Source organism: Prionailurus bengalensis, chromosome D3 (assembly GCF_016509475.1).
Source record: "Prionailurus bengalensis isolate Pbe53 chromosome D3, Fcat_Pben_1.1_paternal_pri, whole genome shotgun sequence".
NCBI lineage: Eukaryota > Metazoa > Chordata > Mammalia > Carnivora > Felidae > Prionailurus > Prionailurus bengalensis.
The window spans coordinates 1046240-1074160 of record NC_057356.1 but is presented as its reverse complement, the minus strand read 5'-3'; the positions used below and the strand labels follow the sequence as shown (position 1 = coordinate 1074160).

The following is a 27921-nucleotide window of genomic DNA, read 5'->3' as shown; positions in this document are numbered from 1 at the left end:
TCACTTCCGGCTCGCCGTAGCGGGCGCGCCGCCGCTTCCTCCTCCCGCGGTCCCGGATGCGCCTAGCGGAGCGGCGCCGCCTCGACCGCCGCCCCCAGGCCTCAGCCGGACGCGGCCGGAGTGCGGTCCAGCCTCGGGTAGGTGAGGCCGCGGCGTGACCGGGAACGGTGGGGGTCGGGGTCGGGAGTCTTGCGGTTCGCGCCCGGCCTTCTTAGAGCCCTCCCCCGCCAGGGGCGTGTAGTCGGGGGCGCGCCGGGGTTGGGGGGAGCTGCCGGGAGTTGGGGGGCGCTGGCGCGGGGGCGCCGGGGGTGGAGGTGGCACTGGTTTGGCGCAGAGACGCGATACGCGGAGACGGGATCGCCGGGGGAGGGGCGCCGGGAGTCGGGCCTGGCGGGGGTGTGTGAGGGTGGCCGGGGCTGCGTGAGGGAGCGTTGGTGCGGCGCGGAGACGCGGCCCGCGGTGACGGGGCGCCGGGGTGGGTGGGGGGCGCTGGCGCGGCGCAGAGATGGGGCCCGCGGTGACGGGGCGCCGGGGAGGGGGTGGGGAGGGGGCGCAGAGGCGGGTGGCGGCGCTGGCGCAGGGAGGTGGCCCGCCGTGGTGGGGCGCTGGTGCAAAGATGCGGCCTGAGGTGACTGGGCGCCCGGGCGAGTTGGGGGGAGCCGGCGCAGAGATGTGGCCCGCCGTGATGGGGCGCCAGGGCGAATTAGGGGGCGCTGGCGCAGAGACGGCGCCCGCGCTGACGGGGCGCCCGGGTGGGTGGGGGACGCCGTGAGGGTGGAGGAGGCACTGGCGCGGCTCAGAGACCCGGGTGCCAGGCGGGGCGGCTCTCCAACCCTCACTGCAGGCAGGCCGCGGGGTCTCGCGTGGTCTCAGTTAGCTGTCGGCTTGGCTCGATTTTTGTTTGGTTCTGGAGTCTCCACGTCCGACATACTCAACAAGCATAGGCATTCCCCGGTGCACAGGTCCTCCTGCGCGAGGCGTCCCTCCTTCACGGATGTGGGAACAGGTGCAGAGGGAAAGTGACTTGTTCGAGTCCTTCTGTGGGGGACACCCGGGCCGATGCAAACCCAGCTCGTTTGGAGGCGGCTGCGCGCTGCGCACTAGCGTAGTCGGAATGTTCGAGGCTCCACTGTGTAGCCAGCCCACTTGGGCTCCTCAGATGGCTCAGCCTTCTTACCGCCAGGCCTTTGCGCTGGTTGTCCCCTGTGCCTGAGCACTTTTCCACAGAGATCTGGAGCCCTCCCTCTCGACTCAGATGTCACCTGATCAGTAGAGAAGAAGGGTACAGCCAATGCTAGTGGGTGCCCATCCCTGCTGTTGTAGGTGTTTGAGTCTTTCTGTATTTTCTGATTGGTTTTTGAAGTGATACATGGCAATAGAATGGTTTTGGTAACTTTTTTGAGTGGAGCCAATAAAACAAATATGCTCTCTGAACGGTTGCAGCAAATGTAAAAATATATTTTGAAACTGAATTATTCTGCCACCTAAAGATAAGCACAATTGATGTTTTTTTTAATGGCACTTTGTTCTGTCCGTGTATTTTTTTTTTAGTAAGATTGTATAATGCAATTTTATGTGCTTTTATAAACACAGGGTGATGACACAGTGTTCCCTCCCGTGCTCGCTGCTGGTGGCGCTGTAGTGTTCACGGGCCGTTATTTGCTCTCTCGTGTCGGATGCACCCTGGCTTGTGTGCTCTAGGCCACGGCTCTGATGTTGTCTTGTCTTGAGTTTATCTTCGCTCCGACGTATTTTGTCACGATATACAAATCTTCCAGCCACCGTTTCTAGGTCTTAGTTTCCTCTCACGCCAGATTTAGAAAAAATGCTGTCCTTCCTGTCACCATTTTCTCTCCTCATTTGTCTTGAACCAAGTTCACTGAAGCTTTTGGTCCCACCTCTCCTCTGAAAGCGCTCCTGTTGGGGTCACCCGAGCTGTTGCGTTGCCAAGGCCCCTGTGGACAGCCTTTGACCCGGCTGCCCTTGGCTTCCTCCAAACTCTGTCTCCTGGTGGCGCTGAGACGCCACCCTGCTGGTTCTCCTACCTGGCGGGGGCGCCGCCTCCAGTCGCTCTGCTGGCTCCTTCCCATCTGCCTCGTTTTAAATGTTGTAACGCCTCAGGGCAGTCCCCAGGCCTCCTCGCTGGTCTGTACGGCCAGGCGATCCCTGTGTCACGGCTGTAGGTCCCACGCCAGCGTCTCCTGAACGTGGAGGTCCTGTCTGGATCTTCCCGAGCCGAGTTCCACGCCACACTTGCACTTGGGTGGAACCTGCCGCTGACACGCTGTGGCGTTTCATTTGGAGGCAGCTCCACATTTGTGGTTCCTCAGCTCAGGCCTCTGGCGTGATTTGTTTCTCTTGCACATCCTAAATGCGATCTGTCAGCACTTGCAAAGTAGAATTCAAACCTGGCTGCCCCTCACTGCCTTCTTGGCCACAGTCCCCCCTCTCTTACCTGGGTTATTCTCCTCCCTGCTTTACCTGCTCACCTGAGCTGTTCTGCACTGCAATTTCAGCAAAGCAGCTGGGTGACGTTTTTATTTATTTATTTTTTTTATGTTTATTTAACTTAATTTTAATTTTTTTTAATGTTTATTTTTGAGAAAGGGACAGACAGACAGACAGACAGAGGGGGAGGGGCAGTTAGGGAGACACAGATTCTGAAACCGGCTCCAGGCTCCGAGCTGTCAGCACAGAGCCCGACGCAGGGCTCTCACTCGTGAACCAGAAGATCGTGACCTGAGCCGAAGTCGGGCATTTAAACGACTAAGCCACCCAGGTGCCCCTGTTTATTTATTTTAGAGAGAGAGAGAACGCACACGTGCTGTGAGAGAGAGAATCCCAAGCAGGCTCCACGCTTTCAGTGAAGAGCCGGCCACAGGGCTCAGACTCATGAACCGAGAGATCATGACCCGAGCCAGAGTCCAGCGCTTCACCGACCGGGCCACCCAGGCTCCCCGAGTGACGTTTTAAAAACAAATCAGGGGCGACTGGGTGGCCCGGTCGGTGAAGCGTTGGACTCCGGCTCGGGTCATGATCTCTTGGTTGGTGAGTTCGAGCCCCGCTCACATCGGGCTCTCTGTTGGCAGTGTGGAGCCTGCTTGGGATCCGCCATCATCCTCTCTCTGCCCCTCCCCTGCTCACGTGTGCCGTCTCTGTGTCTCTCTCTCAAAAATAAACATCAAGACAAGACAAAACAGGAGTCAGACTGTGCATCTCTTTTCTTGAAGCTCTCCGTGGTTTCCCGTCTCCCTCAGGAAAAAAAGCCAGAAGTTCTCCGGGCAGTTTATGAAGTACCTGATGACCAGGTCCTTACTGCTACTTCATGTCCCCCGCACCTTACTCCTTGTCCCCTGGCCCAGCCACACCTGGCTCCGGACCCGGGCGTGCCCTGGCCCTGTGTGGAACGTCGGGCCCTTATGTGGTCTGACTCTTTCTTTTCAGAAGCCCCTCTTCAGACAGGCTTCTGTGGGACTCCGCACCTTGCCCACGTCACTCGCTGTCTCTGTCCCTTACCTTGCCACAGCTTTGCTGTTGCGCTTGTCTGCCCGCTACAGCTTTGCGTGTCGCCGGTCCCCCTTCTGGGGGCAGGAACGACGCTGTGTTCACTCTTGTACCCCCAGTGATTCAGATAGTGTTTGGAGTAAGTGTGTAATAAATATTTATTGAGTAAACGTATTAATGAACAAATTTTTCTCTAAAGCAGGAGGATTTGGCAGGAACTAGGCATACGGGGGTAACGAAGGATTCCAGGCGATGCCGAGGAATAGAATTCACATGCTCAGAAGAGGGAAACTGGCTCTTCCAAGAGGGACAGACACACGCAGGAGGTGACGCTTGATGCGGGGAGAGAGGAGGGGGAGAGAGTCAGGTGGGAGGTGGGGGGGCTTGGGGCGTTCAAGGAGAGAGTCTGTCACCTGACCCTGCGTTCAACTGAGGTTGAATGTCCGGCCGCCCGTGGCGTCGTCCGTGGGGCCTCTTCTGTGTGCGGGAAGTGAATTCTCTCTGTCCATCCCCCTGCCCCCGTTTTTATGTCCCTGCTCTTGCACGGGAGGGAAGCTTTCCTTCTCTGTCAGGGGGTTTGTGGCTGCCCAGCGGGACCTCTGGGGTCCGCCACTCGTCCGGCTCTTCCGGTGCCCGAGGCTCTGCAGTCCCAGAGACGGGGTCTCGCCTGGCCTGTTTGCTTCCTCAGGTTTTGGCTGCAGCTGCAAGAGGCAGCCGAGCCTTTTTACAGGTGGGAGAGCAGCATGTTCCTCAGGGAGCCTGGCTCTGCTCCTCAGCCTCCTGGAGAGGGACTGGGTGCCCGCTGCCTTCAGGGGCCGAGGTCTGGGCCTCAAGTGTTTTCTTCTGGGCTGAGTGTCCTTCCGGCCTGTATTCTCAGCCCCGCCCACTGTGATTGCTGCTTTATTTCTGGTCAGTGGAAACTTTTGTTTTGGTGCATTAGGGTAGAAATACATTTTTAAAATAATTTATGTACTGAGCGGGAGGGAAGGTCTTCGCATAACCTCACGGCCATTTCACTTGGCTTTCTGAGAATTTTGACAGATGTGGTGCCGTTTCCATAATAGTCAGGAGCCACAACAATGTCTTCACCCCAGACAGGTCCCCAGCGCTGCCAGCCTACCCAGCTCCTCCCGCCAGCCCTCGGCAGCCACTGATGTCTGTCCTTCCTGGGCTGGCAGTGTGGACGCTCTCGAGTCTGGCTTCTCTCTTGGCGCGTCGTGCGTCTGCGCTTCATCCGGGTTCTGCCCGTCCCAGAGCTGCTTTCCTCCGTTGCTGAGTGGTGTGGCCGCACTTGAGCCACTCCCCTGCTGAAGGGTGTTCGGGTTGCGGCTAGTCCTCTAGTACAGGCAGTGCGTGAGTAATTCACGTTGTGTGACGTTCACGCGGCACGGAAGCTCTCGTGGGTTGACAGAGTTCCCCTTCGCTCTTTCTCCCCGTTCTCGACGTCCTCCCCAGAACGAACTGATCGGGTGTCCGTTCCTCCGGGTTTCCTTCTGTGCATTAGAAGCGGGATCACGGTATACCTGAGGGCGGTGTTTCTCACAAGGGACTGAAAATGGGTGCTTGGGAGGAGGGTGAAAAAAATACTGGGACAGTGGTTTAGGCCTCACATAGGGTCAGGCGCCTCAGTGGATATGTGCTGTGGCCGCGGGATTAAAATTTCACGGGGTGTGGGGGGATTCGGAGAGAAATGTCTAAGCAAGGCCTTCAGGGGCTGTGGGTAAAAGATTGAGAAACGACGGCCGTACGGTGAGGCGGGGGCTCGCGCCTTTGTGACTTGTGAGGGGAAGGACTTCTTCAGTTTGTCCGGACTTTTCCTCTCAAGCTGAGCTGGATCCTGTCTGCCTGGGGAGCTCGGAGCTCTGTGCTCCGTCAGGTGAAGGACCTCCGCCACTGCCACGCCTGGAGACCCTTGGCGTCCTGGCCTGTTAAGTTAGAAGGGACATGGAGGTCTCGGTCCCCGTTTCCGCGCTGTGGCACTGCGACACGACGCAGGGAATGCCACGTTGTTTTAAAACGCTGTTTAGCCTGCTTTATGACATTTGGAATTCACGTACCTTAGGAATGAGTATGGAGCCTTCATCATCGGCTCTGATCAGGGCCAGAAAGAGTGAACGCTTTGTTAGTGTCTGGGACTCCGGTTACAGCCCTTGATTTTTTCCTGTAATATTTTACTGTGAAAATTTCAAAGAAACACGGACGCTGAGAGGATTATACAGTAAACTACCAACATACCCATGACCTAGTTTCTGTTAACATTTTTCTGTGTGTGCTTTGTCACTCGTCCGTCCATCCATCTGCCTTTTAAAGTTTTGGGAAACATTTCAAGGGAAATAAAAGCAGTGTCTACTATATTTAAGCCTCACCCCCTCCTTTTTTTTTTTTTTTTTTTAAGCTTCCCCAGTGTTGCCTGTTATATCCTTTGTTTTTGTTTTTTTTATATTTATTTTTAAGAGAGAGCGCAAGCAGGGGAGGGGGGAGAGAGAGAGAGAGAGAGAGAGAGAGAGAGAGAGAGAGAGAGAGAATCTGAAGCAGGATCCAGGCTGTGAGCTGTTTGGCGCAGTCTGACATGGGGCTCGAACCCATGAACCGTGAGATCATGACCTGAGCCGAAGTTGGATGCTGAACTGAGCCACCCAGGTGCCCCCCGCCCCCGCCTTGTTTTTGGTGTTTACCAGGTTACTTAGGGGAGTACTAGCCACCTGCTAGAAAGCACTTTTCCTGGGGGAGCAGGGAGCAGGGGGCACTCTCTGCAGAAGGACATTATGGAGCATGGCAGTGCTTTCTTGGGAGAAGAGGGAGGTTTCACGTGGCTGCAAATGGGTGTTTGTGGAAGGTCCTTGTGGCATAGCTGCTGCTACCGTGGGTTGGGGTTCGGTCTCCATCCTGGCCCTGGCTCTCCTTAAGCTGCTTCCTCACAGAACTGCAATGTGGTGGTGCTTGGATCTCCCAGGCCTCAGATCCGATCTGGCTCGCACCGAAGGAGTTCCTGTCCCGACCTGTGGGGGCACAGCTCACCCGGAGCCCCAGCATCCTTCTTCACCCGGTCTTTTTTTTTCTCTTTAATTCTTTTTTTTTTTTTTTTTTCTCATATTTACTTAGAGAGAGAGAGAGAGAGAGAAAGAGAATCCCAAGCAGGCTAGCATTGTCAGTGCAGAGCCTGACTCAGGGCTTGAACTCACGAATGGTGAGATCATGACCTGAGCCAAGATCAAGAGTCAGACACTTAACCGACTGAGCCCCCCCAGGCAACCCCCACCCTAGTCTTTCTTTTTTTTTCCTTTTTAAGTTTATGTATTTTTTTTTAAAATTTTTTTTTCAACATTTATTTATTTTTGGGACAGAGAGAGACAGAGCATGAACAGGGGAGGGGCAGAGAGAGAGGGAGACACAGAATCGGAAACAGACTCCAGGCTCTGAGCCATCAGCCCAGAGCCGGACGCGGGGCTCGAACTCACGGACCTCGAGATCGTGACCTGGCTGAAGTCGGACGCTTAACCGACTGCGCCACCCAGGCGCCCCAAGCTTGTGTATTTTGAGAGACAGAGCAGAAGAGCGGCAGGGAGACAGGGAGAGAGAGAGAGAGAGAGAGAGAGAGAGAGAGAATCCCAGGCAGGCTCTGTGCTGTCAGCACAGAGCCTGGCGTGGGGCTTGAACTGACGAACCATGAGGTCATGAGCTGAGCCGAAACCAAGACTTGGACACTTGACTGACTGAGCCCCCCAGGCACCCCCACCCTGCTCTTTCTTTAAAAAAATTTTTTTTGTTAATGTTTTTATTTTATTTTTAAGACCGAGAGAGACAGAGCATGAGTGGAGATGGGGCAGAGAGAGAGGGAGACACAGAATCCAAAGCAGGCTCCAGGCTCCGAGCTGTCAGCACAGAGCCCGACACGGGGCTCAAACTCATAAACTATGAGATCACAGCCTGAAAGTCAGGCGCTCAACCGACTGAGCCACCTAGGCGCCTAGGCGCCCCTCACCCTGCTCTTTTTTTTTTTTTTTTAATGTTTATTTATTTTTGAGACAGAGACAGAGCATGAACAGGGGAGAGTCAGAGAGAGGGAGACACAGAATCCGAAACAGGCTCCAGGCTCCAGGCTCCGAGCTGTCAGCACAGGGCCCGACGCGGGGCTCGAACTCACGGACTGCGAGATGGTGACCTGAGCCGAAGTCGGACGCTTAACCGACTGAGCCACCCAGGCGCCCCTCACCCTGCTGTTTCTTAACCCACTTGTGGCTGCCTGCTCGGCTCCCCACCCCCCCTGGTTTTTAGGAGTGGGGGTTGGGTGCACATCAGCTTCTCTGTTTGTAGAGAGGCTGCGGTGAAAGGAGCAGCTTTAGTTAATCTTTATTGCCTCGATTTGTTTTTATTCTCAACGTTAACCTTAGTTTGAAATTCAAATAGTATTAAGTGAAGGTCTGACTACTCTTTCAAAGATGGATAAGGTTAAAACAGTCAGGAGCCCCTGTCCTAAAATCTCCTAGCCCTTTAACCCTTTGTCTTCTGTGGAGGCTGCTGCCTGCTTGCTGGTGTTGCGTGTCATCGTGTCCTGCCCCCCTGCCCCTAGGGTCCTCCATTCTTCAAGGGTGTCCTTGCTTGTGGGCCATTTCGGTAGCAGAACTAGATGTGTTTTAAGGGGAAAAGCCGTGTTTTTTTTTTTTTTTTTTTTAATTTTTTTTTCAACGTTTATTTATTTTTGGGACAGAGAGAGACAGAGCATGAACGGGGAGGGGCAGAGAGAGAGGGAGACACAGAATCGGAAACAGGCTCCAGGCTCCGAGCCATCAGCCCAGAGCCCGACGCGGGGCTCGAACTCACGGACCGCGAGATCGTGACCTGGCTGAAGTCGGACGCTTAACCGACTGCGCCACCCAGGCGCCCCGAAAAGCCGTGTTTATACTGACTCCTGGTTCTCGTCCAGCAGCACGGAGTTGTTCCATTGTCCCCTGCCTTCCCTTTTCCATTGGTGACTGCGTTGTCCTTTCTAGAGTTCCATTGTTGTTTCTGTTTATATTGGCTTTTAGGGAGTTCTTCGTCTTTGTTGATTTAATTTTGCTTTTTGAAGATGTGACTCTTTGGCATGATTCTGAAAATCAAAGTGATACAAGATGGTGTGCATAGGAGTGTCGTCTCTACTGCCTGTCACTTTGTCTACACCACCCTCGGCAGGTCATCAGCCTCCTTCATCTCTGGCTCATTCTTCACGGGTACCTGTTTTACATGAGCAGATGTTTATGGGACGTCAGTGCTTGTAGACTGTTGTGATGAACAGGACTAGGAAAGATGTTTTTCAAGAAAAAATTAGGTATGTACAGATATGTGTGTATCTGGGGGCTTTTTTTGGTAGAAGAACATGCAGGCAAGATGTATCTATATGTCTCTGTCTTTTCCTCATGGGCAAGGATAGTGTTTCACACATGGTCTTTTGCACTTTGCTTATCTGACTCCGTGTTAGCCCTGCGTGAACGCACGAGAGCTTTCTCCTGCATTTGTGTGGCCGCGTGGTGCTGCACTAAATGGAGGGACCACATGGATTCAGCCCGTCTCTGAAACATGGATGGACGTGGAGTTTGGTCCTGATGTTTTGCGTTTACAAGTAAAACTTTGTGCGGGCGTGTGGATGTGTTTTTGTACGGGAGGTGGATATTCAGGGCAAAGCGGAGCGCCGGCCTCAGTGCGTGCACGGGCACGTGCAGGTGTGCGCAGCGGCTCCAGGCCCGTTTGGGGGTCCCACAGCTCCCCGTGGCCTCCCCCGCAGGCTCGCCGCCTGGCTTCTGAACTGTTCGGTCTGGTAGATGAGAAGTGACGCTTCGCCTCAATTTTAATTGCCATTTTTTGACTAGGAGCGATGATATACAGGTGAAATGTGCTTGAAAAATGCAGCTCCGTATCCTGGAGTTGTACCTGGTTTTACTGGATTTTCGTAATAGGAAATCTCGTCTCATAAGTAAGGGCTGGGAGCGAGTGAACGGAGTCAAACCTGTAGTCCACTACTTGTGAGCAGCCTCGGAGAGGTACTCCGTGTTTTGATGGATCTCAAGGGCCAAGTCTAGGCTCTGGTTTTTGCATTTGGAGTCTTGGACTGTCTTCTGACACCCCGTGTCTGCCGCTCTGGGTCCTCACAGCCCATAGGGGGCGGTGAGCATGCTCTGTGCGTGGAAACGGGTGGTGTTGCGGACGTTGAGAAACACTTCCCTGCAGGAACAGCAGTGCTCCCTGCGTGATGAATGGTGCCTGGCCCTGCTTTGGCCGGGGTGGGGCACCGTGACCATGGCAATAACACTGCGGAGCTACCCGAAGCGGGAGATGGCCCCGGCTGGATCTGGGGAAGTGTGGGGGCAGAGAGGGATGTGGGTTTGGGAAGGCAGCAAGGCTCATGGCTTGAGCTCCCGACCTGTTGAAGGGGAGGAAGAGGGGTTCTGATCCCTAGCTGCCCGGACTCTGGCTGATCCCGGATGGGAAGCTGGGAGTGAAGGGCGGGCAGCGGGAGCCGTTCCAGGCCTAAGCAAGCGGGCTCAGAGCAGCTGCTGTAAGTGTCCGGTCTCCCGGGCCCTCCACCCACCCTCTGAAGGGATCTGGCCCGGGCACCCCTGCCCTCCACTGATAACTGGGCCCAGGCAGTATTCCTTAGAGTGGCATCTTCCTGGTGTCCAGATGTGCCCCTTTATGATGTCATTGCCGCCCTGACAGAGCAGCAGCAGGCACAGATGGGCCTCTGGCTGGCACCGTCCTGCCGGTGGCACCGGTGAGTGTTGCGTGCAGTGGTCTTGAGGGCTTGCACTCGTGGTCTAGCCTGGTGCCACTGACCTTGGCCTTCTCCTGAGCAGTGCCCACGTGGCCCATGCTTCAGGGTTGGCTCCAGCTCTTTCTGATGGACCTTGAAAGTAGACACAGACGCCGTAAAAAAAAAAAAAAATGTTGTTTTGCCATTGGTGGTAGCTTTGCTCTCCCTTGGGGTACCTGTGGCACATTTTGGGGTAAAGCTGCTTTATGTAAGCAGTTTCTTTACATTGTAGTCGATTGGCTTTATTTCTGTATCTTGACCATAAGCTCACTGAAGTCAGGATTCACTTTTTCAAAAAGCTGAGATGTAATTTACACGTAGCAAAGTTCACGCTTTAGCGCGTGGGCTCTGTGACTTGGGACAAACATGTTTGTGACCATCCTCACAAATCAAGTGGAGAAATGGATCCACACCCCCAAATTCCCTCCTCCTCCTCCTCTCGGGTCAGCTCCTGCCTCACCTGCAGCCCCCAGGGTCTGTCTAATCTCTGTCTCTTGGTTTTGCCCGTTTCAGGATATCACGTCATGTCAGTGATCTGCGGTACATGATCCTCGAGTCTGGCCGCTCCTTGGCGTCTCTCGACTGGTCCTGGTGTGGGCATGTCACTAGCTTGGTCCCTGCGTTGCTGAGGCTCCGCGTGTGGCTGCTCCAGTGCCGTGTGCCTTTGCCAGGTGAAGGTCAGTGTTTGTATTTGACATGTTTCACTGGATCACTGTATAATTTATACTTTCAGCAGAGTGGTGGTTATGTTACATATTGGTGTCTCGCTGTTTTCACTTAACATGTTTGAACATTTTTCATTTTTCTTACAGTCTCCATCTAGAACTTGGACACTGGATATTTCTGTTTTTTTTTTTTTTTTTTTTTTTTTTACTGAATTTTACTGCAACGAATATTTTTACGCACAATTTATAAAAATAGGTCAGTTTTCTCAGGAGAGATTCCCAGAGATAGTATTACTGGGTCAAAGGTAATGGGGTCAGATGGGTTGCTTCTGCTTTCCCAGCACCATCGCCCACCCCGTTAGGCATGTTCTGGGCTCTGAGCCCTTTGAGATCTCCACTCCGTGTCCCCATCTGCCTCCCACACCCCCTAGCGGGTTGGCAGGGCGCCTGCTGTGGGATTTAACATCTCGGCCAAGTGGGCCTGGGAGATAGTTATTTCCATGCGTGTCGCATTCATTAGTAGTGAGGTTGGATGTTGTCCTTCCAGCTGCTTAAGTACATGTTTTTCTTTCGTGAACCTTTGTCCTTGATTCATTTTTCTGTGGGGTTTGAGTGTTTTTCAGTTTGCAGGAGTGCTTTCTGTGATACTGGTCGTAGTCCTTTGTTGTAATTACCCCAAATAGTCATGATTTTGATGATTTACTTTTGAGTTTTAAACATTTTTAAATTGCGTGTTTTCAAATCCATGTGTCTTTTCAGATACAACTTTACCGCGTTAAGTTTAGGGACTTGAATTCTCTTCAGAGCTTTAGTAAGTATTCACTTTTGTGTTCTTTACATATTTCCGTTTTGACTTTCCTACGTTTGGTAAAAAAAAAACTTGGAACGTTAGCTTGTAAAGTGCTTCATTGATTTTGGTGAACGATTTGTGGTGACACTTTAAATGGGGTTTTCACCACGTGTCAGTGATCCGTTCCCCCTGACTCTTACCTTCCCCTGGTTTTGTGAGTTGTGAGACATAAGGGAGTCTGTTCCTGGCCTCTGTTTTCTTACTGCTCACTCTGGGGACGTGTTGTAGGGAAGTAACCGCAGCTGTGCTCCTGTGTGCGTGTTGACCCTGTAGTTCTGTCTTTGTGCCATTTCCGCACTGGTCTTCGGTGCGTGCTTACGAGGACCAGGCGCAGAAGCTCGTTCTGAGAGCAGCAGGCATGCCTGAAGCCCCTCTGCGGGGCGCCCGTCGGGGGGGCTGCTCAAAGCCTTCCTCCCTGTGACCCTGATTTCCTGTGTAGACGCGTGCTGCTGCTGGCCTGTGATCGTTGGGCTCTGTCTTCAGAGGTGCCCGCCGAGCACAGAGTGCCGTTTCTGCTGTTTAAATAGGCCCTGATTTTCAGCTTCCTCAGCCTTTCCTCGTGTAGCCGTACGTTCTGTGGCTTCTGATTGCATGTATCCGTCTACTCCAGCCGGGGCCTGGGGCTGTGGGGCGCTCCACGCATATATGTATCTTTGTCAGCTTGATAACTTCTGGTTTATGATGTTTGCATCCCTACTTTCTGTGAGATGAGCTATGAGGACGAGAGGGCCAGCCCTCTTGCTCGTTTTGGGGGGCAGGGATGGAAGGAACACCCAAGGAGCAGGGAGCCAGGTGGGAATTTCAAACCATGGAAGGGTATTTCTGTGCCTGTGACCCTGCCACAGCAGGAAGCAGACAGCCGCGGGGGGCGGTGGGGGGGGGGTGGGAGCTGTGGGTGGCATCCTGTCCCTTGCGGACATAGACTCTCTAGCCGGGTCTGACTTGGGAGCACTTTGGGGTCCCACCTCACCACCTGCTCAGCCCTGTCCTGAGAGGTGACCCCCAGCGGGTGTCTTCCTCTCCCCCAGAACCTCCCTAGTTCTGTGCACAAAGCAGTTTTTGGGTGGGAGCCCTTTGAAGCCATCGTACCAGGCTCAGACAGTTTGCAAACTTCTGAGGGAGACTCTCCCCAAGCAAGGGCCCTAGTGCCCACCGTTCCCCTTCTCTCCCTGAGGTTTGAGGCATCTTTCTGTTTTGTCCTGGCTCCTGCAACAGGTCTGAGGCGAGGCTTTGGCCCTATGCCTGGGCCCTCTCTTTTAGGAGCTTAGAAGAGAGTGTCTGTCTGATACGTAGTGGGTGCTCTGTGTGCTGGCAGTTGATGTAGCCCAGAAGTTGGTGGGGGCTGGTGGGGTGTTCTGTTCTGGTTATGGGGTGATGGCAGCATACAGCCCGTGCCTCTTCTCGGCAGCGGTCATGCCTGCCAGTGAGCGGGGCGCCGTCCCTCCACCGTGTGTGGGAACAGAGAAGGGCCGCGAGGCGAGGGGAAGGCCTCTGGGAAGAAACGTACCCGTCACCAGTACCAGTGCCGAGTTCAGATCCTGCTTGGCCTCGAGCTGGTGATGCCGGTTACCGTCCGTGGTAGCCGGTTGGGATCACCCACCTACAGCCAGGCTGTGCCCTGGCCCTGGGCACAACTGTGACCCCAAAGGACCTCTTCCTCGTCTGTGCTGAGGGACCTCGGCTCCAGTGCCGTCTCTTGCGTGGCTCGACAAGAATCTCAGACTCACTTGCGTCAGATGCCAGTGGGAGCATGCCTTCAGAGTCTCTCTCTGGTGCTGCTTAATGGTGCTCGTACTAAGTGCTGATCAGACGGTTACACTTGACTCAAGTAACTCGATTTTAACTTTGATTTTTTTCAGGAGAACCTTAAGTTGGATTAAAAAGGGGGGCGATAATGCACCATGGCAGCGGCCCTCAGAGCGTCCAGCACCAGCTGCAGAGGCCCCGGGCCTTCGCCAGCAGTGAAGAAGAGCAGCAGGCCCACCCAAATCCACCCCAGTCCCCGGCCACGCCCTTCGCGCCGTCGGCCAGCCCGTCCGCGCCTCAGTCGCCCGGCTACCAAGTGCAGCAGCTGATGAGTAGGAGTCCCGTGACCGGGCAGAACGTGAACCTCGCCCTTCAGAGCGTCGGACCAGTGGTGGGGGGAAACCCCCAGATCACGCTCGCCCCTCTGCCGCTCCCCAGCCCCACTTCTCCAGGTTTCCAGTTCAGCGCCCAGCAGAGGCGGTTTGAGCATGGCTCTCCGTCGTATATCCAGGTCACTTCGCCGCTGTCACAACAGGTGCAGACTCAGAGCCCCACCCAGCCCAGTCCCGGGCCGGGGCCGGGCCTGCAGAGCGTGCGGGCAGGCACCCCCGGCCCCGGCCTGGGCCTTTGTAGCAGCAGTCCCACCGGGGGCTTCGTGGACGCCAGCGTGCTGGTGAGGCAGATGAGCTTGAGCCCGTCCGGGGGCGGGCACTTTGTGTTTCAGGAGAGCTCGGGCCTCGCCCAGATGGCTCCGGGCACCCAGGTGCAGCTGCAGCACGCGGGGGCTCCCATCGCGGTCCGAGAACGGAGACTGTCACAGCCCCACGCGCAGTCCGGGGGCACCGTCCACCACCTGGGACCTCAGAGCCCTGCGGCCGCGGGCGCGGCCAGCCTGCAGCCCCTGGCCAGCCCCGGCCACATCACCACCGCGAGCTTGCCCCCCCAGATCAGCAGTATCATCCAGGGGCAGCTGGTCCCGCAGCAGGTGCTGCAGGGGCCGCCACTGACCAGACCCCTGCTGCCCGGGGTCGGGGTCGGGGTCGGGGGGGCTTCGGCCTTTGGGATGACGTCCCCGCCGCCCCCCACGAGCCCTTCCAGGACCACGGTGGCCCCGGGCCTCTCCAGCCTTCCTCTCACGTCTGCGGGGAGCGCGGGGGTGAGGAAGGCTCCCAAGAAGTTGGAGGAGATTCCCCCGGCCTCTCAGGAGCTGGCCCAGATGCGGAAGCAGTGCCTGGACTATCACTACAGAGAGATGGAGGTGTTGAAGGAGGCCTTCAAGGAGTACCTGATTGAGTTGTTCTTCTTGCAACACCTCCAAGGGAACATGATGGACTTCTTGGCTTTTAAGAAGAAGCATTATGCTCCGTTGCAAGCTTATCTTAGGCAGAATGATTTGGACCTGGAGGAGGAGGAGGAGGAGGATGAGGAGGAGGAGGAGGAGGAGGAAGAAAAGTCTGAGGTTATCAACGACGAGGTGAGAAATGGCAGCGTAACAATTAGAGGACCATGCTACGCAGATTTGAGTCTAGGTGACTGTTGTTGACACGTAACCTACGAGCCCGGGGTGTTTCTAGGATGTGGTCTCATCAGGATGTGATCCAGGAGTAGACCCGAAGACATATTTTGTTGTTTCCTGAGGGGGGGTGGGGGGCAGTTCTGGATGCTGGCAGGAAGATGCAGGGTGGCCCCGGGAGCACTGCCGGTCCAGAACTGAGCACTTTCATCCAGAGAAAGGTGGTCCCGTTTCCCGAGGGCTACCCTGGCACGACCCAGCCTTCCCCTGTGCTCGGCTGGTGGCATGGGTCTTGGCCGCAACTGAGGCTAGAGGTGTGGAGACTTTCTGGCTGCTTGTCAGGGTTTCACATTTTACTCCTATGGGCCCACCTGTTAAAAACCCCACACATGTGGTTTTTATTTTATTTTAAAAAAAATTTTTTTTTTTTTTTTAACATTTAGTTATTTTTGAGACAGAGACAGAGCATGAGCAGGGGAGGGTCAGAGAGAGAGGGAGACACAGAATCCGAAACAGGCTCCAGGCTCTGAGCTGTCAGCCCAGAGCCCGATGTGGGGCTTGAACTCATGGACCGCGAGATCATGACCTGAGCCGAAGTCGGACGCCCAACCGACTGAGCCACCCACGTGCCCCACATGTGGTTTTTAAAGAAGGGATTTGAATCACTAAGTTTTTATAGAATACCAGTCATGATTTTAAGTCACTAGGTATATTTGTGTGGTGCCTTCGTGATTAAAACACCGTTGTTCCAGCAAAAAAAGTGAGAGTTTTTCAATTTTTAGATGTAGTCTTCATTTTGAGAAATTAAACAATTTTTTTTCAATGTTTATGTATTTTTGAGAGGAAGAGACAGAGTGTGAGTGGGAAAGGGGCAGAGAGAGAGAGAGGGAGACACAGAATGTGAAGCAGGCTCCAGGCTCTGAGCTGTCAGCACAGAGCCTGACGCGGGGCTCGAACTCACGAGCCGTGAGAGCACGACCCGAGCCGAGGTCGGACGCTGAGCCGACGGAGCCACCCAGGCGCCCCTTCAATTTGGGAAATTAAACTCCCATGTGTGCAAGTACCTATCGAGTAGGATCTCTTTCAGATAGTGAAGTTTTCGGGTGCCTGGAACGGGTGCTTAGTGAATCCCCCAGTTGAGGTTTTTCATTTCCAGAGTGATCGCTGAGACCCTTTTACTTGTACTTCCTGAAAAAGAAGCCGATGCAAACAGGGCGGTAGTGAGGGCTGCTGTAATGTGCTGTACTTTGTGCCTTTGTGTTGTGTAGTCTACAGTACGTTGGTGGGACTGACTTTGTTTTATGATACAGCTCAAGTAATCGAACTCATTGTCAGCTCTTCTCCTGCAAAGAAATCAGCCTTTGCTGACCAAAAGCTGGTCTCTTTGCTCTGCCGTCCTCGTTGAGATTTATGGACGTATCTGTGTGGCTTTGCCATTGTGTGTTTTCTTTTAACACCCTTTCCAGAAAGGACCATTTTTATGTTCCAAAAGTTTATATGATGTTTTGAGGACGACACCTCTGTTGCCATGAAATAGTGAATTTCAGTTCTCTCTCTGGACTCCAGCGTTGTCCAAAAGGATCAGCCCCCCCTTATCTGTGCTAGCGAGGAAACAGTTCCCTTTTTGCACCTTCCTGCTGAGACAGACGCAGTAGGCCCCGGGGCGGCTGGCACGCAGCGCGGGTCGCCCGTGAGGGTCTCGGGGCTCTGGCGCCCGGACACCGCCTGCCGCTTCCCCGTTGACGGTTCGAAGCCGCAGAGGGTACGGGTGCCGCCGCGCGCTCAGACCGGAGACGCGCGGCCGAGTCAGGTTGTTATGTTGCGAGTCCACCGTGAGTCAGTTCGGTGTCCTTTTACGGGAGTTAATGCAAAAGCGTTCCATTTTTAAACACCAGAGGTCACCGAGCTTATCAGCGATAAAATTCTGACAAGATTTTGAGCAGTCTTAAAAATTATGTTGCCTTTTTTTCTCAAAATATCTCCTCTCAGGTAAAGGTTGTGACAGGAAAGGATGGGCAGACTGGTACTCCCGTTGCTATAGCAACCCAGCTTCCGCCAAATGTTTCTGCTGCTTTTTCATCCCAGCAGCAACCGTTTCAGGTACTTTTCGATGGTTCTCAAATGTAGCCTCATCCCAGACTTCCCTCCATCCAGATAATTTAACCTTCGATTTACTATTTGCTCTTCAGCATTTTTGTCCAGAGCCCATTCCTTATTTTTAAAAAGTTAAAAAGCCTTCCTGCATATAAGATGATAAAATTAAGTTGCATGAGTAAATGACAACACAGACCTTAACGCATCATCATTTTTTGTGTGTCGACTGTAACGCAGTGGTAGCGCCAGCATGCATGTCATTTAACACCGTCCCGTTGAATGTGTACTCAGGATTCCTTGTGCGCTGTGTTTTAAATGTTTGGTTCTTTCTTGTGTCTCCTATCTGTATTTTTAAGAACAGTGCAAAACAGAACAAGAGAAAAAAAAGGTGTAAGCAGGTGGTAACTTGATGTTTTCTGCAGCCGGAAGAAACGCTGAAGGGAGACAGTCTGGAGTCATCAGGACCGTAGGCTCCGCACGGTGTCCACGGAGGGCGAACTGAGTAGCGTTAGTTTTTTGAGAACCAGACCTCTCGGTGTGCCATCGGCGATGCCAAGAACCCGAAAGCAGAGATCAGATTCTACTAGGACGGAGTGGGCGGTTCTTGGGTCTGAAAGTGCTTTCGTGTTTGTAGTGACACTGTTTTGTAAACAGTTTTTTTAGTTTTAATTTTGCTACAGTTTCAGACGTACGTGTGAGTTGCAAAAACAGTTTTTGAAAGAACTCCCTCTGTGTCCTTTACCTGGATTCCCCGGACGTGCACCTTTTGCCCCTCTGTGGTGTCTTCGCTCTCTCCTCCGTGTGTCCGCACACGTTTCCCCCGGAAGTGGGTGACAGGCAGGTGTCCACGCCAGGTCATGCGCTTTTATCCCTAATACTCAGCATCTAGTAGGGACATCGTTCCCTTGCTTAACACGGTACAAGTCGCATCAGTGCTACGACTAAGCCACAGCCCGCGTGCAGTTTTTGTCTCTTGCCTCGATGGTGTCCTTTATACGTCGGACTCTTAAACAGTGCAGGGGCACCGTCCCCCTCGCACAGTGGAAAATCCACATGCGGCTTTTGACTCCCCCAAAACTTAACTACCGAGGGCCTATTGTTGACCGGAAGCGTTACAGACGATTTAAGTAGTCGATTAATATGTTCTGCGTGTTATGGGTTTTATATATCGTGTTCTTACAGTAAGCTGTAGAGGAGGAAACCCTAAGGAAGAAGAGAAAATACAGTTGCAGCACTCTGCTGTCGCCAGCAATCTGCACAGACACGGGCCTGTGCAGTTCAAACCCGTGGTGTTCAAGGGTCAGCCGTATTGGTTTTACCCTAGAGTTGGGTCATTGACAGTGCTTGGTTGTCATGTCATGTCTCCATTAATGTCGTGGCGCGTCTTTAATCTGGGCTGACTCCTTGTCTTTTTCTTTCTTTCTTTTTTTTTTTTTTACTGTTTGTTTATTTTTGAAGCAGAGAGAGACAGAGTGCCAGCAGGGGAGGGGCAGAGAGAGGGGGAGACACAGAATCCCAAGCAGGCTCCAGGCTCTGGGCTGTCAGCACAGAGCCTGACGTGGGGCTCGAACTCACGAATCACAAGATCATGACCTGAGCTGAAGTCAGATGCTTAACCAACCGAGCCACCGAGGTGCCCTGCCGGCTCCTTGGTCTTTCCTGACCTTCACCATTTTTAGTTGAGGCTGGCTGTTTTGTGGAATGTCCTTGGAGAGCAGGTTGTCTGACGCGGGCCGTGTAGTGTTGAGAGGAGTGCCACAGAGGTGGCCCGTGCCTAGGTCACGGCCGTGTCGGGGCCGTGCGGTCCACGGTCCTGCAGCCGGTGACGCGCACTCTGACCGCTGGGGGAGGACGGCGCCCACCAGGCTTTTGCAGTGGAAGTTCTTCTCTTTCCTTTGGTAAATGGTGAGGAGTTTGGGGAAGATACTTTGAGACCGTGTAAATATCCTATATCTCATTAAACTATCTTTCCAAAATCCGATTTCACCTTAAAGCTTGCACAATGGATCGTCTAGCTCCATTGTTCCTTCTGCACTTAGCAGTTGGCCGTCTGCTGTTAACGGTGCGCTTTCTATATTTGTTATTTAGGTTTTTATTTTAATCAGTGGATTATGTCACTGATGGTATTTTTTTTAGCCTTATTTAATTCAGTAAAACTCGCTCTGTTTTGTCTCTAGTTCTGTTGAGTTTCTAGTTCTGTTCTGTTTGGTTTCCGGTTCTGTTGTGTGGCCACCATGGCGGTCCAGAAACCGCTCTGTCACCCTCTCTGAACCTTTGCTCTCTGCCTCTGTGGTTTTGCCGTTTCCAGAATGAAATCTAGAGGGAGTCCTACCGCATGTGGCTTCTGTCGCTGAGCGCCCACGCTATGCCATTTACCAGTAGTCTTTTCTCGGTTTGTTTATTCGTTCACCCTTTGAAGGACACTTGGCTTGTTTACTTAGCACAGCTGCTGTCACTGTTCGTATCCAGCCTTGTGTGTGTGTGAACCTAGGCCTTTGTGTCCTGTGGGTACGACGCAACCTCAAAGGAGGACTGCGGGGTGTTGCTGAGTGTGGGTTTGATCTCAGGAGAAGCCGCCGAAGTCGCCCGGGGGGAGGGGGGCTGTTCCGTGCCACGTTCCTGCCACCCCCCCGTGTATGTCCTCTCTGGTCGTGCTGACATGTGTGCAGTGGTTCCAGTCTGTGGGCTCAACTGGCCGGCTGGGTATCTTCTTTGGGAAAGTCTTGAGTTTCTTTGCCGAGTATTGTAGTTGAATCGTGTGTGTCGCTGTCGCGTTTGAATTCTTTGTATCGTGAATGTGAGTTTCTTGTCAGGTACAAATTTGCACGTGTTTTTCTCCTATTCTAAGGCTTATGCTTTTCTTCTTTTACACTATTTTTCACAGAGCAGAAGTTCCACATTTCGATGTGCTGTTTTACCGTTTTTTTTATCTTATGGATTGTGCTTTTGGTGTCATATCTCAGCTCTTGGTTCAGCCTGAGGTCACAGATATCGCCTGTGATTTCTCCTGGAAGTTGTATGGTCCACGGTCCCCTCTGAGTAAAGTTGTGGATGACGTGGCAGACGTACGCAGAGGTTCATTTCTCTGCGTGTTGATTTCCTGTTGTGCCCGGACCGTGTCGTACACCCAGTGTTCTGCTTCCCTTGCGCTGACTTTGCATCTTGGCTGAACACGAGCCGACTCTTGTCTGTGTGGGTCTCTTTCTAGACTCTTCGGTCTTCTCTTCGTGTGTGTGTCTTTCTGCCAGTGGCACGCGTTGTCGGCCACCGTAGCTTTGTAGGAAGGCTTGAAACCAGTGTGGGTTCAACTTGCTTTTTTCAAAATTGGTCTGGTCGTTCTCATAGAAATTTTAGAATCCGCTTTGTCGCTGTCTACGGAAGTTAGATTGGGATTGTACTGAGTCTGTTGACCAGTTTGGGGAGGAGTAGTGTCTCGACCGTACTGAGCCTTCCAGTCTGGAATATGCTGTGTCTCTCTGTTTTGGTCATCTTTTGTTTTTGTCTGTGTTTTGTACTTTTCAGCATGCTGATTCTGTACCTATTTTGTTAGATTTGTAACCGAGTAGTCCGGTTTCTCTGCGGTACTACTGTAAATGGCAACCAAAAAAGAATTTGAGATGTTCCTTGCAAGTGTATAAGAATACAGGTGATTTATTTGAACCTATGTTCCACAACCTTGCTGAACTCTTTTATTAGTCTTAGGAGCTTTTCTGTAGATTCCGTGGGATTTTCTACATAGAGAATTGTGTCTGCAAAGGAGGCAAGATTTCTTTTTTCCCTGCTTATATGCCCTTTATTTCTTTTTGTTTGTTTTGCCTTATTGCACCGGCAAGGGCTTCCAAATATGCTCTTGAATGGAGTAGTAAGAGTAGACATTCTTACCTTCCTCTCGATCTTTGGGAGAAGGCATTTCGTTTCTCACCGGTGGGCCTGATATTTGCCTGTGGAGTTTATAGACGTGCTTCACCGGGTGGAGGGTTCTTTATGTCTAGTATTGATCGCGAGTGGCTGTTGAATTTTGTCGGATGCTCTTTGTGCATCTGTTCGTGTGATCATGTGATCTTTCTTCTTTGGCCCGCGAGGGTGGTGAGTTCCGTCACATCGAGGTGTAATCTGTTGGAAGGACGTGCGCAGATCCTGAGCGTTAGGGTTTGTGGGCTTTGTCAAGTGCCCGCGTTGCCCACCTCCGCTGGGCCTCCTCGTGCCTCCGCCGTCGTCCGCTGCCCGTTCCCCTCCCCCTCTTCTATTACTGTGTGTTTTGATGGTCAAACGGCAGGTGATTTGGAGACCTTCAAGCTGGCCCTCGGGCGCCATTGATGTATTCGCGTCACTCTCTGAGCCCCTCCTTCCTTGCCAGCACAGAGCGTTTAAGGTTCATCCTGTGTATTCCTCGACCCAGCCCAGACTTCGTTTCTGCACAGTTCCGGTTCCCTCTGGTGGGGAATAGTCATTTGGCCCTCAGACGCGTAGGTGCTTCTTGCAACGAGTCTGACACGATCGAAGTTAAATTCTTTACGTTTGAGATCGTGGGAACTTCTATCAGCAGTGCGTCTTTCCGTTCATGCTTAGCAGAATGGAACGCATTATCGTGTTTATGACACGTTGATAAATGTTTGCCTGAGGACGGGGGGATGGGAAGGCAAGGAGTGCCCGTCAGCTTACGAGAAACAGGTGTGCTCTCCACAGTGACACAGATGATTAAACCACTCTCACCCGCTACCACACTCACTAGGTTTCCAGAAGTGAAACTGGACAGAATCTGTTGACGTAGGTCAGTGGGATTCTCATCTACTTTTGGCGGGAATGTAGCATGGAGGTGTGTGGGAACATTTTGCGTGACCTGAAAAGGTGGACACGGGCAGACCCTTTGTCCCGTCAGCGTGCCGTGAGGAGTTCTTGAGCGTCTACACCAGAGACCAGCTACGGTAGTGTTCCCCGCAGCTCTGGTCCTAATCGTCCCCGCCTGGAAAGAACCGGACGTCCCCCGGCAGGAGCCCAGATCCGTGGATCGTTCACGCTCATACAGAGGAGTGCTGACGAGAGCCACCGGTGGGGAGGGGGGCGGCCGTGGTCCCGACGCCCGTGGGTGTGTGTGGGGCTCAGCCACACCTTATGGAGCGGAAGGGCTTACGGGAGGTTCTCTAGGAAGCAGAGCCCAAGGAGTACCTTGTGGGGAGGAGTCTGAGCTGACGGCGTCCCGTCCCGGGAGGTGCACACTCGTGCACACTGGGCTCAGGTGGCGAGTCCCCGGGCGGGGCAGGGGGCAGGGGCGGCAGTCTGAGCCTCGTGAGCAGCCCACGGGCGGTTGCTGTTACTACTCTTTTCAGCTGCATGTGTTCATTTTTCTCCTTTCCCTTCTCCACGTTTTATTATGAAGAACTTCAAACAGAAAAGTTGAACAGTGTTCAGTGAACAGCCATATCCCACTATTTAAATTCTCATCGATTTTACTATGCCTTTAAGGTCACATATGCGTTTTGGGATATTTTTTTGTGTGCGTGATATATTTTGTAATCAAATATTTAAGAGACTACGAGAGGAAGACCAGGGAGTCTCCAGTCTGAATTACAGGTCTTTGAGGCAAATATGACTGTGTGTCTCAGGAAACAGGAGAATGGAGTGTGTGGGAAAAGAGTTGAAATGAAAACATGTCCCTTGTGTTCTTTGGAAAAAACATCTCAGTTTGAGTTTTATTATTTACAGCCAGTAAGTCATAGAGGTTTTATATTGTCTAATCTGTATCGACCAATGAAACGCTAGAAATAAATTCAGAATTTTCTGTGTCGCATATGTATTAATTTGCTTCCAGAAAATGCCGAGGTAGCACTATGGGTAAGAGGTGTCCCGTGCACAGTAATACGTACACGCACGTATATGCGCACACACGTGTTCACGAGAAGAACCCTTGTAAGTAGTAGCTCTCAGTGATTTTTCTGTTAGGAAGTGAATAATTGCCCATAATTCCATCCTTCTGACACAAAGGTGTTGTATGATATACGTCAGTTGACGCGGTGTATTTACTCTCTTTCAACCAACTCTCCTCATGTTTTATTTACTTTCAATTGTTCTCATTTTGACAGCTCCGAACATGCCATCATTTGGAGGAACTGTAATTCACTAAACCGGTTTTCCAAGTGTAGGTTCTACCTTTGCCGTTTGGAAAAGACTCTTCAGGCGCAGCATCAGTGAATCAGGAAAGTCTGTTTGTGCTGCCTGCCGTGTGCCGTCACTTGGTTTTCCGCCGACAGTGGACACGCAGCGGCCCGGCGTTACTTGGCCCGGCCGGGACAGTTAAGCATTCTGAGAAGGGTTTAAGACGGAGTCTCAGGATGACTTTCGTTATTTGCGCCCAGTTTGAGGATTTTTATAAGAACCTGATCGGTTGCCAGTTAAACTCTCCAAACAAATACAGAGTTCTCAGTTTGCGTATTCGTTCGCTTCTAGAAGAACTTGAGGCGTAATTCTATTAGAGCACAGTTGTTTACAAGAGAATACTGTCTTATTATTTAGATTTTTTTAAAGCCTCCTAATTGGAGATTATTTTTCAGTGATGACGGTGTTAGAGAAAATGAATAATTACAGTCCCGTAACCTTACCCTACAGATGCTCTTGATTCTTCCGTGTGTGTCCATATCTTTATGTGTATCGTCACAAGCGTGTAGGTATAGACTGTGCAGAGGTTGGCAGCTTAGCGTGCTGCCACAGACATGCCATTAGAAAGCACGAGTGCTTGTCCTGTCTGTGACGTCCTCGGTTTCCCTTTGGCCACAGGTGAGCCCAGGGAGGCCGCCCGTGGAGCCTTGGGCTGAGAGCAGGAGCCGTCTCGTCCACGGCCCTCCCCGCTCCCGAGTCCTTACCCCATTCTGACTTAGTTTATGGTTGGTTGGTTGGTTGGTTGGTTGGTTGAAATTGCGTAGAAGTTTCCTCCCCGGGGACCGCCAGCTGCAATGACCGCTTCGTTTCTTCCTCAGAATAACTTGTCTGTTCCTTGCTCGGTGGCAGACCATCTTTTCTGCAAGCTGCATTCCTGGTTCCCTCCATTGTTCTGTTTCTTGCCATAGCTTCTAGATTCCCTGCAAATTACGTTGTGTTCTATGGATACAGTCCGTTCTGATGTTTTCTCTTAAAATGGGGACTCAGAATTCAGTTCCATCAGAGACCGTCTCTTTTCTCTGTTTTCTGATTTTGTTTTCAAGAGTTCCAATAAATGATTGCTAACTGAAATCAGGTTTGTATTTTAAACACCTCAGCTTCTTTCCCAGTAAAACGCCCACGAAGACAGCGTAAAAGGAAGCGGAGTCATTCCGAAAGCAAGAGTTGGTGGCATTGAGGATGCCGGGACGAGAGGGGCCGGCCCTTCCTGCCCGGGTCCATGAGGAGCACGGGTGGTTTTGTTTCATGACGTCCAGTTTTCCAGCTTCTTCGTGTAGACACGCAGCCTCCCGGCACCATTTTCTGGAGGACTTTCCATTCCCTCTGGGTGCTGTGTAGCCTTGAGGACGTGACCGGGTAGCATAAGTGCGCGTCTCCTGGGCTCTGTCCGGTTTTTGTTGTGCGCCACGCTGGTCCCCGGCCCTTTCCAGGGCCGCAGAGTCTGGTCCCCTCGTCTCCTCTCGGGACTGCTTTCAGTTCGCTGAACAGCCCACTCTGCTATCCAGTGAATTCTTACTCCAGATATTTTATTTTTCAGTTCTGGAATCTCCATTTGGTTCTCTTAATAGTTTTCTTTTTTCTGGTCGAGATTTTTTCTCGTCCTTCGTTACGGTATGTTTTCTTTATGTCTCTGTGCATACTTGTTAAAGCCACTGTAGAATCCTTGCTGCTGATTCCAGTATTTGCGTTACGCGGGGTCTGTGTCCATGGACTGTATTCTGAGTGTAGCTCGTGTTTTCCTGTTACTTTGTGTTTTTGGGTGATTTTGAGTGTCACGAGCGACAGGTTGCAGACACTCGGGATGCTGTTAGGGTCTTCTGAGGAGCACTGACTGTTTTGCTTTCATAGTTACTGTGTTTGAATCTTAACCGTGGAAGCCTGTGTCCTGAGTGAGGGCCCCTAAAATCTCAGTGTGGTTTTGTCGGCCTGTGCTTGGCGTCTTTGTTTTGGCGTTGTCTTAGGAGAAAGCCAGAGATCAGCAAGAGAACTCGGGGCCTCCCTGTCTCCAGCCGTCTCCTGGGGTGATTCCCCCTTCCTTCGTTCTTCTGTGGCCTCCTGCTCTCTGTCCTGGTGGCCTTCAAGCCAGTGAGTCTCTGTGTGTCTGGTTCTGAGCTGCTCCGTACGGCACACACTGGGGCCTGCCCTCCTGCCGCAGACCCCCTGGTTCCCTTCCCCTCTTGCAGGCGTCTGGTCCTATCCTCCAGGTTTATGTCTGTCGGGAGTATGTGTAGTCCAATAGGAAGCACTTGGCCGTTACTGGAGACACAACCCTCTATCGGTTTTTTTTTTTATTTAACAACAACAACAGCAGCATTTTTTTATTACAAAGGTAGTATATGTTCATTGTAGAACGTTTGGAACATTTAGAAAAGTACACACACACGCACACACGCAAAGTACAAATTACCTGTAATCCTGTCCCCAGACGTAGCCACTGTTCACATATCGTGTGTTTTTCAAATCATTCTTTTCTTTCTTCTCCTTTCCTTCCTTCCTCCCCACATCTTCACTGAATGCAGATGGGGGTGCTACTGTCCCTTTGAGTCAGCCACTGCACCTTTCCCCACGGGAGGCCATGCCCTGCAGCGTGGCTGGTGCGGGCAGTGTGGGGCCCACCCTGGGACAGCAGGCCCCACAGCCCCCACAGGCCATCATGGGGCCCATGCCTTGTTCAGGGCATGTGTAACTTGGCCTTTAAAATGGTTGGCTAAGTAGAGTGGACAGAGTTGAATCGTTAAAAAAGAAATTAGCAACTGGTGATTGGCGAACATCGTCCTTAGCATTTAGCGTCACTGCAAGGTTGGTGCAGAGATGTGAATGCGTGGGCGCCCAGACTTGCCTGGTGCCTGTCTCGCTTGGCCAGTAGCTTTTCATTTGAACATCTTAAATCAGCCAGCCCTACGGAGTAGAACAGATGAGTATCAAGCGGGGCGCTAACTTGCAAAAATGCCGTGTGAAGACCCAGGCTTATCAGATTGTTGTCTGTCGAGGAGGGTTTTAGGGTCATTTTCCAGGAGGAAGAAAATCGCAACCTTCCTTTTTGTTATTCAGCTTTTGTTTTTTGGGGGGGTGAGTGATGGCAGGCAGTGTGATGGACACGGAGGCCGAGCTGTCGGATTTAGGACTGGTGTTTCCCGACACTGGCCGGTCCTCTGCTGTCGCTGTTGGTGCAAAGCCCGCTCGTCTCTGGGGGAGTGTGGCCCTGCATTGATAGGAAACTCTGTTAAAACCAGAATAAGATCTGTCACAAGTGCTTTTTGTCCCTCCAGAGGTAAGTTAGAGCTTGAAGCTACTTGTTACATATAAATCTACGTCACACGCAGTGGGCAGATAATATGTCGGCAGAGACTAGTGAGGCCAGTGTGGAATAATCACGATAGTTCGGTTTATGCCCGTTCTCTGAGGCACCTACGTGATCAGAATCTCATGTTTTCATTTTCTTTTTCAGCAGCAAGCTCTCGCAGGGGCCCTTGTGGCAGGGGCCGGAAGTGTGGGCGAAGCGGACCCCTTTAAGAGGCAGCAGGCGGGGCCCCCAGCAGGTACGTCCCGGAGCCCGGGCCTGCGCGGCCTTAGGGACCCGTTAGCTTCCTGCCGTGGGAGGTGCAGCGTGACGGCCGCGTGAACGCCGACGCACGTGGCTTGGGTTCATTTCTTTGTACTTTGAAGGTAATTTTGTTGTTTTGACGACGATCAGCTGAAGAGAACACTCACGTGGCTGTGTGTGTGTGTGTGCTGGGGGCGGAGGTGTGCCCGTTGGATTGGGCGTGTCCGTTTTGGTTCTCTGTGCCCTGGCAGGCTCTGAGTCCTTAAAAGGACTGCGGGTAAAGCCGTCTTATTTTTCGAGTCATTACTCATTTTCTCATACGGAAGTTTTTCTTCCAGTTACAAAAGCCCACATTTTACGTGAAAAAGTCGGGCAGTCGCGGAAGGCGTGACTCAAGTCTGCCTCTGCTGTGGCGGTACGTCCCGCACCCCGGCCACCTGCCGGCGGCGTCCCGCGTGCACGCACCTGAGGACGTGGAGGCGCGCTCTCCGTGACAGCTGACGACAGGGCCGTCGCTTCCTGGGCCGTCCTGTCCTGCCAGGGACCGCGCTCTCCCTGCCGGCTCTCGCCCTCAGGTGCACGGCGGGTCCTTTCCTCCTCAGACCTTTGCTGGCGCTCCCTTTCGTTACCACCTTTGTTCTTTTACGGTGAGCACAGTCGGACATCTAGTCCCAGATTGTTTTCGACGTGTCCGTCACTGTGTCTGAGGAGGAAACTCCCAGAAAGGGAATTGCTCCCTGAGAGTGTGTTGGGGGTACACACGGCCCCACGGCAGGCTCGGCCTTTTTCAGGTCCGTCTGCAGTTTCTGGCATGCTCACGTTTTGACCACTTAAAAAATTTTTTTTAATGTTTATTTATTTTTGAGAGAGACAGAGCACGAGCAGGGGAGGGACAGAAAGAGGGAGACACAGAATCCGAAGCAGCTCCACATGCTGAGCTGTCAGCACAGAGCCAGATGCGGGGCTCGAATCCACGAACCGTGAGATCATGACCTGAGCCAAAGTCGGACGCTCAACCGACTGATCCCCGCAGGCGCCCCACATTTTGGCTTTTTTATGAAGTAC

General features: G+C 52.6%; 2 protein-coding genes across 13 annotated transcripts in view; one reads left to right on the top strand and one right to left on the bottom strand.

The window, feature by feature from the left end:
• On the bottom strand, positions 1-6537 carry LOC122470911 (translation initiation factor IF-2-like). The gene is made up of 3 exons (XM_043559159.1): positions 6424-6537; positions 4625-4841; positions 1-713 (listed from the first exon to the last, which is right to left on the bottom strand). The coding sequence occupies exons 1-3, from the start codon at positions 6535-6537 to the stop codon at positions 1-3; spliced, it is 1044 nt and encodes a 347-aa protein (XP_043415094.1).
• EP400 (E1A binding protein p400) overlaps positions 19-27921 on the top strand; it is a 98464-nt gene continuing 70561 nt past the window's right edge. For 5 of the 12 annotated variants that reach the window (XM_043557263.1, XM_043557256.1, XM_043557264.1 and 2 more), the window contains exons 1-5: positions 19-137; positions 10805-10968; positions 13666-15026; positions 17055-17165; positions 26761-26851. In XM_043557263.1, the coding sequence (XP_043413198.1) occupies positions 13701-15026; positions 17055-17165; positions 26761-26851 (1528 nt within the window). In that variant the 5' untranslated portion in view covers positions 19-137; positions 10805-10968; positions 13666-13700. Of the gene's footprint in view, positions 138-10804; positions 10969-11715; positions 11768-13665; positions 15027-17054; positions 17166-26760; positions 26852-27921 lie in introns of all 12 variants that reach the window. The other 7 variants (XM_043557262.1, XM_043557261.1, XM_043557260.1 and 4 more) reach the window with 5 other exon arrangements.

Coding starts and splice junctions, on each gene's coding strand:
- LOC122470911 (XM_043559159.1), bottom strand. CDS start 6,537: ATGCTGGGGCTCCGGGTGAGCTGTGCCCCCACAGGTCGGGACAGGAAC. Junction 4,842..6,423: donor CACCACCACATTGCAGTTCT/GTGAGGAAGCAG, acceptor TGCCTGTACTAG/AGGACTAGCCGCAACCCGAA. Junction 714..4,624: donor GGGCTGGCGGGAGGAGCTGG/GTAGGCTGGCAG, acceptor TCTCTGCGCCAG/CGCCCCCTAATTCGCCCTGG.